Source organism: Salmo salar, chromosome ssa15 (genome assembly GCF_905237065.1).
Source record: "Salmo salar chromosome ssa15, Ssal_v3.1, whole genome shotgun sequence".
Lineage (NCBI taxonomy): Eukaryota > Metazoa > Chordata > Actinopteri > Salmoniformes > Salmonidae > Salmo > Salmo salar.
Window position 1 is genome coordinate 54,063,794 of NC_059456.1, and position 12,965 is coordinate 54,076,758.

Here is a 12,965-nt window from a genome sequence, read left to right on the forward strand (position 1 = left end):
AATTTGTTGTGGCAAACATTAGCTAGGTGGCTAGGTGGCTAACGCTAATGTTAGCTAGGTGGCTAACGTTAGGTGGGCTAGGGGTTAGGGTTTAAGGTTAAGGTTAGGGTTAGGAATTAAGTTAAAGGGTTAAGGTTAGGGTTAGGGGAAGGGTTAGCTAACATGCTAAGCAGTTGCAAAGTAGCTAAAAAGTTGTAAAGTTGCAAAGTTGCTAATTAGCTCAAACTCTAAAGTTGTGATTCGATCCGATGCGATTCGAGCACGCAACCTTTGAATTCCTAAACGTTTGTGTTATATGCTTACCCAGCCACCCCGACTAACCAGCCTAATTTCATTTTTGCCTTAAGTAATATTCTGTCTTAAGTAACTATACTAAATGTAACATATCATACTCATTTGAGTGTCCTGGATATATGTTTACTATGTTACATCTAGTCTATAAGACCAGGCTGTGTGGAGATGCCTATTGTTGCTATAAGAGAAGTAGGCATTCAGTTCTCTCTCATTTTCATTTTATCACGGAAAACATAATATACAGCACCTCAGAGGAATGTTACTCAATGGAAAAATTTGTATTCATATTTCCATTGATAGTACAGATATTTCCTTTGTATCATCATGGCTACTTATTATCCATCTACTGTGCATGGGCAGGTAGTTCCTTTCATAGAAATATAATTACTAGAATGGACGTTCCCATTCCATTCTATTTCTATGGTTCCCTCACTGCGATGCGTAGCTACAGCACGTTAACTGTGTCCATCTACTGTGCATGGGCAGGTAGTTACTTTCATAGAAATATAAATACTAGAATGGATCTTCCTATTTCATTCTATTTCTATGGTTCCCTCACTGCGATGCGTAGCTACAGTACGTTAACTGTGTGTTTACTGTCTGTTCCCCAGACCATCGTTCGAGGGAACCGGCCCCCGAAGGACACGTCCATCAATGGTCTCCTAGAGGAGTTCGACAGCATCTCTGTGACACGTTCCAACTCCCTGCGTAAAGAGAGCCCTACGGGCCCCCACCAGGCCGGGTCCGGGGCCCCCAAACCACCCTCCCACCACCCTCCACACCCCCACCCCAACGCCCCTGAGGAGAACGGCTTCAGCCACTACTACTCCCGCTACTCCTGTGACCTGGACACCTCCAGTAGGGACTTCTCTCTGGAGCCCTACGGGAAGGACGGTAAAGGCTTCGCTCTGGATGGGGACTGGGCCGTGGGGAGACACTACCGCTTTCCCAAACAGAATGGCCACCTCACCCACGCCACCCGTGTTCCCTTCTACCCCGACGCCATGCCTCAGAAGACCGATTATGCCAAGCTGCCTCCGGACTACCACACCTACCTGGAGAGCAAGGTGGCGGGGGCGCGCTTGGCCGACGAGGTGGGATCTGGGTCCGGGGTGGGCAGCGCAGGGGGGTCTGCCGGGTCCACGACAGGGGGGTACTACCGGGCGTCCGTAGGCGGTTCGTCCAGTCAGGACTACCGGGATGCGTCGATGGTGGGGACACCGTCGCGAGCCTCACTGCACAGCGAGCAAATCAACTACCCGGACAGCGAGTGGAGCTACAGCGGCATGTCCAGAGACGAGTACGAGAAAAGGCCCAAGTCGTCGTACGTGATGCAGACCAGCCCCACGCCGGCCATCAGACAGCGCTCAAGGTCGGGGTCCGGCCTCCAGGAGCCCAACGTGCCCTACGGGGCCAGCGGGGCCTTTAAGAGTCCCCCTCAGACACACCCCTACAGCTCCTACACCTACCCACGCCTTTCAGAGACTCTCACCAACTCACAGGCCATGGCCAAGGTACGTTTGGGCTGGTGTGTTTATTTACTCTGTAACCTGAGTCGGAAAATGTTATTGCCAAGGAAAGACACATCCAGTATGTTAGCAGTGTGTTATTTTCTACTATTATCAAAATACTTTTCCAAATAGTCCAGTTTTGATAATAATTTGAATCAGGTGATATTCAGACCTGTTGACTTTATGCACATTTTGTTAGGTTACAGCCTTATTCTAAAATGTATTAAATTGGTTTTTTCCCCTCATCAATCTACACACAAAACCCCATAGTGACAAAGCAAAACAGGTTTTTATGATTTTGTATTCATTTATTAAAAATAAAAAACAGATATATCACATTTACAGATGTATTCAGACCCTTTACTCAGTACTTTGTTGAAGAACCTTCTTGGTGGTTCCAAACTTCTACTGTGTTCTTGGGGAACTTCAATGCTGCAGAAATCTTTTGGTACTCCAATACCTTGACTTTGTTGTCCTTAAGCCATTTTGACACAACTTTGGAAGTATGCTTGGGGTCATTGTCCATTTGGAAGGCCCATTTGCGACCAAGCTTTAACTTCCTGACTGATGTCTTGAGATATTGCTTCAATATATCCACATAATTTTCCTCCCTCATGATGCCATCTATTTTGTGAAGTGCACCAGTCCCTCCTGCAGCAAAGCACCCCCACAACATGATGCTGCCACCCCCGTGCTTCACGGTTGGGATGGTGTTCTTCGGCTTGCAAGTCTCCCATTTTTCCTCTAAACATATTGATGGTCATTATGGCCAAACAGTTCTATTTTTGTTTCATCAGACCAGAGGACATTTCTCCAAAAAGTACGATCTTTGTCCCCATGTGCAGTTGCAAACCGTTGTCTGGCTTTTTTATGGCGGTTTGGAGCAGTGGCTTCTTCCTTGCTGAGCGGCCTTTCAGGTTATGTCGATATAGGACTCGTTTTACTGTGGATATAGATACTTTTGTACCTGTTTCCTCCAGCATCTTCACAAGGTCCTTTGCTGTTGTTCTGGGATTGATTTGCACTTTTCGCACCAAAGTACATTCATCTTTGGAGACATCTCCTTCCTGAGCGGTATGATGGCTGCGTGGTCCCATGGTGTTTATACTTGCGTACTATTGTTTGTACAGATGAACGTGGTACCTTCAGGCATTTGGAAATTGCTCCTAAGGATGAACCAGACTTGTGGAGGTCTACAATTTTTTTTCTGAGGTCTTGGCTGATTTATTTTCATTTTCCCATGATGTCAAGCAAAGAGGCACTGAATTTGAAGATAAGCATTGAAATACATCCACAGGTACACCTCCAATTGACTCAAATGATGTCAGTTAGACTATCAGAAGCTTCTAAAGCCATGACATCATTTTATGGAATTTTCCAAGCTTTTTAAAGGCACAGTCAACTTAGTGTATGTAAACTTCTGACTCACTGGAATTGTGAATTATAAGTGAAATAATCTGTCTGTAAACAATTGTTGAAACAATTACAAAGTAGATGTCCTAATCGACTTCACAAAACTATAGTTTGTTAACAAGAAATTTGTGGAGTGGTTGAAAAACGAGTTTTAATGACTCCAACCTAAGTGAATGTAAACTTCCGACTTCAACTGTATGCAAATAAGGTATTCCTGTTTTTAAGTTTAATACATTTGCAAACATTTCTAAAAACCTGTTTCACTTTGTCATTATCTGGTATTGTGTGAAGATTGCTGAAGATTGTTTTTATTCAATCAATTTTAAAATAAGGCTGTAGCGTAACAAAATGGCGAAAGAGTCAAGGGGTCTGAATACTTTCCGAAGGCACTGTAAGAGCTAGGCAGCATTTCTCTCTGAAGTACCTAATAAACTGGAAGGTGCAAATGTTGAATGTGCATACACTGAGCTATAGTAGCCAACCAGAGAACACCTTTTTCCACCACGCTGGAATGACAGACCTTTCTGACAAACCCACTGAAACCACTGCAGAGAACATTACACAGATGTATTAGCCTCCCATGTATACACCCCTTCCTGGTTTAAAGAGAGGATGCAGTGTTATCTCCACAGTTGCATCTCTCCTTTCTCCTCTTCCCTCGCTCCTCTCTTCTACCAATCTACTTTCCTCTCCTCCTCTCCTCTCCCCTCCCCTCCTCTTTCCCTCTATTTTCTCCCTTCCCTTCCCTCTCCTCGCCCCCCCTTCTCTTCTACCCCTATCCTCTCCTTTCCTTCCTCTCCATTTCTCCTCCCTCTCTCCTCTCCCCCTCACCTCTGTGTGATGGATGTAGTGTCAGTAGTTAATCTACTGTTCCCCAGCGGAGGAAGGCTCTGCCACAGACACAGAATTGCCTTTACAGAAGCCGCGCTAGAATCAATGAACGCCACAACACTGGGCCGTCAAGCCCGATAACACAGTTGAAACGGGGGTGGGAGAGGGAGAGGGAAGGGGGAGACATTTGGAGGAGAGGAGGAAGAAGAGATAAACTGGCGTCAGTCCAATGCCACAGTTCATCTGAGAGAGAGGGATGGGGGGGAGGGGGGGATAGAGGAAGCAAGGGAGTGAGGGGGACTGAGAGAGAAGGACATGAAGGAGAGTGGGGTCGGGGGAGAGGGGAAAGAGAGAAGTCTTCTATTGAGCGTAAGACTATCTTGTGCCATCACTCCTTACTCTTTGACCTGCGACTGCAGATATACTGCGGGCAGACACATTCATATAGATTAGAGAGCTGCGTGGAGTGGAATTATAATCAGGAGCATAGTCTCTTTCAAAGTAACTGGAAAACAGAAGGTTTCACTGATTTCTTTTGTTTTCTAGAAGAAAATACACACTTCTGAGAACATCTAGAGAGCATATTTTTTTAATTTTTTATTTTACCTTTATTTAACTAGGCATCTCAGTTAAGAAGAAATTATTATTTTCAACGACGGCCTAGGAACAGTGGGTTAACTGCCTTGTTCAGGGGCAGAACGACAGCTAGTGTGTGTGTGAAGTGTACGAGGCCCAAGCAAATAAATACCACTCTGCCGTTGCAGTCCCCTATATCAGCTTCAGTTATGCGCCAGTGGAGCAGCACACAGAGAGCTGGAAAGGTGACTTGCAGGCCTAGACCTCATGGAGATGCCATAATAATCAGCTTTCTACTGCAGTGTTCTTCCCCCCTGCTAGTCCTGGTCCTGGAGAGCTGCAGTAGCGTGTGTATGCAGGGTTTCTGATCAAACCAGGACTAACACCACTCTTTCAGCAACAACAACAAAAAGGCTTGATGATTTGTTAAATCAGGTGTGTTAGTGCTGGGCTAAAACAAAAGTGTGCACACCATCCCTCTCCAGGAGCAGGGTTGAAGAACATCAGTGTTTGGGAAGTTGTGCACGTGCAGTTTATGTATCATTTGTTGCCTCTGACGGACAAACGCCTGTGTGATAATCTGAAGGTGAATAACAAGCTTACCTCCCCGTGCTGAAACATTGCCCTTTCATTGAATTGTGCAGAGGAATGATCCGTGGAACGTCTCGTCCCTATCTCCCTCAGTCACCGACTCTGTCTGATCGTTAGGTTTAGCAGTTCCCATATGCTGCACTCATTACATTAAGCTATTATGCACAAACACGAGAACTCTTTATCCGTCTATTATCTTAGTCGGACCATGTACGATATTCAGAACACCAATTACAACAAACAGAGGGCAAGAACAAAATGTGTTACACTGATAGACACTGAATGTACAAAACATTAGGAACACCTTCCTATTGAGTTGTATCCCCTTTTGCCCTCAGAACAGCCTCAAACTCTACAAGGTGTCGAAAGCGTTCCACAGGGATGCTGGCCCATGTTGACTCCAATGCTCCCCACAGTTGTGTCAAATTGACTGGGTCTCCTTTGGGTGGTGGACCATTCTTAATACACACAGGAAGCTGTTGAGCGGGAAAAACCCAGCAGCGTTGCACACAGAGGTAGAAACAGAAATAGTGTTTTTGTGGTGAGAGTTCTTTTTGTTGTTGTTACAAATAACTTGCTTGTGATTGGAGCAAGACAGGTATCTACTGTAGCTGTCTATACTTTATACACTTTAAGAAAGGCCTATAAGGTCTATAATTGAAACCAAATTCACTACGTGACACGCTATTTAGTTCCATGTGAAAAAGATGTAGATCTTAGAGAGGTATTGGAAAAAAACAGTCGCAAGGTACGTGTCGTGACGCGTGTAGGAGATTCCTAACATCGGTAGAAAAAAAAGAACAAAAAACAAAAGGGTGTTGTAAGTGATCTGGCAGCTTAAGAAGCACCATTCTTCCTGCCTCATGGACCTTGTAATGAACCCACTTCTCCTCTCTCTCCCTCTCCTCTCTCCTCTCTCTCTCTTTCTCTTTCAATTCAGTCATTCAACAAAATCCCCCTTTTTGTTGTGAGCCAGTGGGGTTATAACAGTAGACAGCACGGGCTCACAACACACACACACACACACACACACACACACACACACACACACACACACACACACACACACACACACACACACACACACACACACACACACACACACACACACACACACACACACACACACACACACACACACACACAGGCAGCTACTCCTCCACTGCCGCGGCAGCAGCTCTCGTGACAAATTGATGTTGCGGCACTTTCTCCTTACTGCAGCCTTCGCATAAAAACGGCCCAACGATGTTCCAGCGCGGAATTCAATTTCACAGTTCAGTTGGGTTGTTGATTACCCTGCCAAATTCAGATTGATGCGCGTTTAACCAACATGGATCAGGAGACCCTTGGCTGACAGCCAGCCGCCGGGGCCCGCCAACGATAGGGGGTCTGGAGAGTAGCCCCGTCCCTCCTGCGGGCCGCGAGGAGCACCGCCGCTTCACAGTGATTGATTAAACAAGTCCACGCCACGTAATTATACCACAATCCCCACACATCAACCCAACCCTCCTCTTACTCTGTGTGTGTGTAGGTGGAGGAGTGTGTGTGTGAGAGAGAGAGAGAGAGAGAGAGAGAGAGAGAGAGAGAGAGAGAGAGAGAGAGAGAGAGAGAGAGAGAGAGAGAGAGAGAGATTATAATTTCGAGGTTTCCCCCTTCCTCCGCCTCTTTCTTGTCATCGGGTTTTTTATTATGAGACTATTCATGTCCGGTTAGAGTGTGTGTTTGGATTGTGTGTTTTAGGGGAGTGTGTGTTCGAGGGTTGTGTGTGTCCTTTCAGAGTGTATGCTTGGGGGGAGTGTGTGTTCTGGGAGGTAATTTCATTAACTCCGGAAGTCAGAGCATCATCTCCTCAGTACTGGAGGCAGCTAGTCTTCACCAGATGGATTATTAGCCTAGATAGTATATATCACAGCCTCAGCCCTCTACTATCCTGTATGACCGGGGGCAGTTCACAGCTATAATTTTGTGTACTTTTAAAAATCAATTTAGGCAAAGACAGTATTTGGAGTTCTTCTCTGATAACGTACCTAATAAAATAACGAAATTAGGATTAAATAAGGCTTCAAAATAAATCTAAATATATATACGTTTAAAAAAAATAAAGGTATTTGTGCAACATAATATTAAGAGTGAACCTATATTATAATCAGAATCATACAATGTTACCTTTTGAATCCTTTTTTAAATTCAAGTCATACATGTTTGGCTCTGCTGTATTCTTAGTTAATAACACTGTAAATAGCTTGTGTAACCAGTTCACGGCACCTCACATGTATACAGGGTCACTGGTGAGTCGTGATGCCATAAAACACCTCTAGATGTACTACCTGGTAGAGTAAAGCTGAAGGGCGGGAACAAGGGGGACTCAGTGACTGACACACACACACACACACACACACGCACACGCACACGCACACACACACGCACACACACACACACACACACACACACACACACACACACACACACACACACACACACACACACACACACACACACACACACACACACACACACCATACTCTTGCTTTCTGTTTGTGATTCCTCTCATGCAGAAGGCAGAATGCAAGGTCCCACTCACAATGCATAATGTTTAGTGTCAGGGAGAGAAGTGTCCCTTTGTCACCTCTCTCCAAGCTAGATTTATGACTCATCACCACCCACCTAGGACATGGAGAAACAGCTTTAAACCACCCCAGCACAGAGAGAGAGAGAGAGAGAGAGAGAGAAAGAGCGAGGGAGAGAAAGAGAGAGGGAGGGAGAGAGAGACAGGGATGCAGTTTTTCCTCTACTGTGAGAAATACTCCCAAATAAGAGAATATATGTTCAAGAAAATATCTCAATCAATTCCCAACTTCTGTGCATTTACTAATGACATAAAGCTGGGAATTATTCTGGGAGAGGGAGAAACCACTAATATTACTGCCAGATATGTATATGATTGCCATAGCCTGAGGGACATCCCATGACCATTCATTCCCTGAAGTACAGTATTTACATTGTATATAACTTACAAGTAATACATAGTGTAACCATCATCCATGTACATTGTTGTTTATTTATTAGCCTTTCTTTCTTTTTCTTTTTATAATCTTATTTTTCTTTAATTAAATGTATTCGACCAAAGATTACACAATTGAACCGCAGTAGTGTACACATGATTATATGTACTATTATTACTATTACTACTGAAATTAACTGAAATTTCAATATCCTCGTTGCATTGTACTGTAAGGGTTGCGGAACTGGTGGCAGTGAAGTCAGACGCAGGAGAGCAGAAATAGGTAATAGCCGGTGCAGTTTAACACAATACCCACGGCAATACAAAAGAACCTACATGGGTACAAAACCCGACGCGCACCAGTAACATAGAGTACAAGCTCTTACAAACAAACAATTCCACACAAGGACATGGGGGGAACAGAGGGTTAAATACACAACAATTAATGAGGGAAATGGAAACCAGGTGTGTAAGAAAACAAGACAAAACAAATGGAAAATGAAAAGTGGATCGACGATGGCTAGAAGACCGGTGACGCCGACCGCCGAGCACCGCCCGAACAAGGAGAGGAAACGACTTCGGTGGAAGTCGTGACATGTACTTTATTTACTGAAATGCTGTACCACTATACTGCTTTGGCAATATCTACAAATTGTATTCCATGCCAATAAATCAATCTGAATTTGAATTGGAGAGAGAGGGAAAGAGAGGGAAAGAGCGAGAGAGAGCGAGAGAGACAGAATAGAGCAAAGATGGACAATCAGGTTTTGTTCGAACTGAGCAGCTGCAAACCTGATTCTTCTACTCAAAGTCTTGATTGTTACTGTGTGGCTGGAGCAAAACCCTGCAACCACACTGGGTAACATAGCCCACCCTCCCAATACAGTCTACCGTAGGAATATAATCTAACAGGTACTGTAAACGAGACTAAGGAGGGAAACGATGTGGAGCGTTGCCCCAGATCTGGGGGTTCCCTGGCCTAAAAGCATCTGTATGATGGATGGGGTATTGGAGGAACATTGTTTGGGTCTGTGTGGGGTATTAATGATAAAGTATAGCCCCTGTCCCTTCGACTAAACGCCCTCCGTTACACCTGTCCAGGGGTAATGTACCTACTCAGGTCACAGGGACAGGATCTGATATTTCACAATTAACAGAAACTGATGAGGGAGAGAAATATCTCTGATAGTTTTATATTCATAATTCAAGTAAGGAGGTTGTCTTTCCTATGTGTTGTGTGGCGACCAAGCTTAAACGGGGTTTACACTTATACAAATCGCACTTTTGAGTTGGCTATCGTTCTATTAGCTTATTATTTTAATATTAGTTAATCTATCTTAAATAGCTTAGGTTTTCAGGGTATTAGCTGTGTTTCTAACACTCTCTGTCTGTCTTCCGTCTCTCGCAGGGTGATTACGACCAGTCGTCTTGGGACGGGAGTCCCCAGGTCCCAGGGTCTGACACATACCCCCGTGGGCCCCTCAAACTACCTCAAAGCCACAGCAAGCCCTCTGGCTACCCCCCCGGACTCCAGTATCCCCCTGTGTTCCACCACTACAAACCCTCCCCCTACCACCACCCACCCTCACAGCCCAGCCCGCCATACACTCCACAGGTGGGTCTACCGTGTGCAAGCGTACGTGCTTGTTTGCATGACTGCATGCGTATCTCTTTTTATGATCTAAAAAGATTTTGATCTACAAGTACGTATGACTCTCAGAGAAGCAGGTGTGTCACTGCAAAGATCACCACCGACAATGCAGTCGAGGTATTAACCGGTTCTCTCCTTCCTCCTCCAGGGGGCATACTCCCAGCCATCGTCCCCCTACATCCCACCGGGGGCCTACCCCCCTCCCTCCTGGGGCTCCAGTTCAGATGCCCAGCCCTCCAGGGTCTCCCACGAACAGTTCAGGGCTGCCTTGCAGCTCGTCGTCAACCCAGGTAAATACAGAGGAGCCTAAGAAAAAAATACAAGTACATCCCAAATCACAGGAGTTGAAATATACAGTATCTAGGCAGAGACGTTATTGTGCTAGTTTGTAGATAATGTACAGACGCTTCGTAGATGAAGTATCTTGCTGGGAGTAGCAGACATTGAAGATCTGTCTGTCTCTGACCCCAGGCGACCCCAGGGAGTACCTGGAGAGTTTCATAAAGATTGGCGAGGGCTCGACGGGCATCGTGTGCATTGCCAGCGAGAAGCATAGTGGCAAGCAGGTGGCCGTCAAGAAGATGGACTTGAGGAAACAGCAGAGGAGAGAACTGCTCTTCAATGAGGTGAAGGGTTAGGGGTCAAGGGTTGTTTGTCCCAGTAGATACCAAGCGATTTTGGTACTGTATTATTTTTCTTTAATAGACTCAAAGTTTTACATAAGAAAGCGTAATTTCAACAGTCAAAATTGTGAAATTATAAAGCACGCTTTTTAGTCTCTCAGATTAGGCTACCTCACATACGAGTATTTTCTGTCCCTCAGATGTTTTGATCAGAGCAGTATGTTAGGGAACCTGATTTAGATGTTGCCAAGGCAACAAGCTAACATTATTTTGGATCTGGAAAGAGGTGAGCCAAGCCTTTTATCTCTACCCTACTGTATCATTCCTGCCTGCTATATAGCAAGACAGTAGAGCTGTTACTCAGTAGTCAGCCACAGTATTTATGTCATGAAGGGATTTCTGTTTGAATTAAGTGGGTGGCATGACTTACAGTATGTTAACAAGAGACATCAAGTATCTTGTCCTTACATATCTTCGCACCCACATCAATGATTAATAATAATACTAGTGTGTGTGTGCGTGTGTGTGTGTGTGTGTGTGTGTGTGTGTGTGTGTGTGTGTGTGTGTGTGTGTGTGTGTGTGTGTGTGTGTGTGTGTGTGTGTGTGTGTGAGTGTGTGTGTGTGGGCGTGCAATATTGAAGCTTAATGTTATCCTATTAACGCCCCGATCTAATCCCTTTTCATTAAGCTTCCATAGCAACAACCAAATTAGCAAAAAAGATTGCAAATACATTAATTTAATTTGTGATATAGAGGATTATTGATATAGGCTACCTGCTATTCTTATCTTTAATTCCAGCATATAATGTAGACATTGACATTTAGATTCAACCTAAATCTGGTTAGGACTAGAATGTAAAGAAATATGCTTACAAGTACCCCAAAATAATAAAGCATTATGTACTAAACTCATTCATTCAAATTTAATCTCAAATCCAAGTTTTTGGAATAGCCTACTGCAAAAAGAACAACTGATCTGTGTTCAATACTTGGAGGGCACTGTAGCCTACATCATTAGCTTTCAAGCTTCATAATTAGCCAGTTACCAATTCATCAATAGACGTGACGATATCTAGGTAAAGCTGAACATGATGCAGGCAAAGTGTGGTTGAGTTAGTTAACTAGTTTAGCAGCGTTAGTTTATTTCTAGGCAGGCAATCAACACCATTGTGAAACTAGAAAGTTTGATAAAGCTTATCAGAGCTGGTCGTATGTCAAATGGTGGACCATTTGCAATGCGATTCAAACTAGAATTCCTGTCTACTTGAGGATGACATCTTCACTGGACACTTATAATCCTTCAAACTGTTTTAGTATTTCAATGTTGTATGTTTCACTGTTCTAACCGGGCCCAGTTTCATTGCACGATTCATAATCATATCCACACAGTAAAGACATCTGCCAATCACACCCTATTCTGCAGGGTTGGTGGCGGACATTTTGAATTGATTGGCCACACTTGTTCTTGATTGTTTGGGATTCAGGTAGGTACTGTATAGGCTGTGTAGAGCACACTGGTGTGTGGGAATGCCACAAGTAAGGTAGCCATGCTGTCTGTTTCATAGATTTTTTCTTTTTTACATTGTCTACTTTTAGCATCCAAGTTTTACCTGTGTTCTTAAATACATATCAGGCATTTTTGGAAAGAACCAGTCCTTTAGATTTTTAACGTCTGGTGCACAGCAAGGACAACTTTGTCACACTACTGACACAGTTGAAGTTTGCATACACTTAGGTTGGAGTCATTAAAACTCGTTTTTCAACCACTTCACAAATTTCTTGTCAACAAACTAGTCAGTTAGGACATTTACTTTGTGCGTGACAAAAGTAATTTTTCCAACAATTGTTTACAGACAGATTGTATCACAATTCCAGTGGGTCAGAAGTTTACATACACTATGTTGACTGTGCCTTTAAACAGCTTGGAAAATTCCAGAAAATGTCATGGCTTTAGAAGCTTCTGATAGGCTAAATGACATCATTTCAGTCAATTGGAGGTGTACCTGTGGCTGTATTTCAAGGCCTACCTTCAAACTCAGTGCCTCTTTGCTTGACATCATGGGAAAATGAAAATAAATCAGCCAAGACCTCAGAAGAAAAATTGTAGACCTCCACAAGTCTGGTTCATCCTTGGGAACAATTTCCAAATGCCTGAAGGTACCACGTTCATCTGTACAAACAATAGTATGCAAGTATAAATACCATGGGACCAGGCAGCCGTCATACCGCTCAGGAAGGAGACGCTTTCTGTCTCCAAGAGATTAACCTACTGTGGTGCGAAAAATGCAAATCAATCCCAGAACAACAGCAAAGGACCTTGTGAAGATGCTGGAGGAAACAGGTACAAAAGTATCTATATCCACAGTAAAATGAGTCCTATATCTACATAACCTGAAAGGCCGCTCAGTAAGGAAGAAGCCACTGCTCCAAAACCGCCATAAAAAATCCAGACTACTGTCAGTGTGCACTAGGAA

At 44.1% G+C, this 12,965-nt stretch overlaps 1 protein-coding gene across 4 annotated transcripts in view; it reads left to right on the forward strand.

Moving 5' to 3' along the window:
* The window catches only part of LOC106571559 (serine/threonine-protein kinase PAK 5), a 129,040-nt gene that overhangs the window by 101,762 nt on the left and 14,313 nt on the right, over positions 1-12,965 (forward strand). For all 4 annotated transcript variants that reach the window (XM_014144737.2, XM_014144735.2, XM_045695871.1 and 1 more), the window contains 4 exons: positions 906-1,808; positions 9,626-9,832; positions 10,017-10,158; positions 10,340-10,494. In XM_014144737.2, the coding sequence (XP_014000212.1) occupies positions 906-1,808; positions 9,626-9,832; positions 10,017-10,158; positions 10,340-10,494 (1,407 nt within the window). The remainder of the gene's footprint in view (positions 1-905; positions 1,809-9,625; positions 9,833-10,016; positions 10,159-10,339; positions 10,495-12,965) is intronic.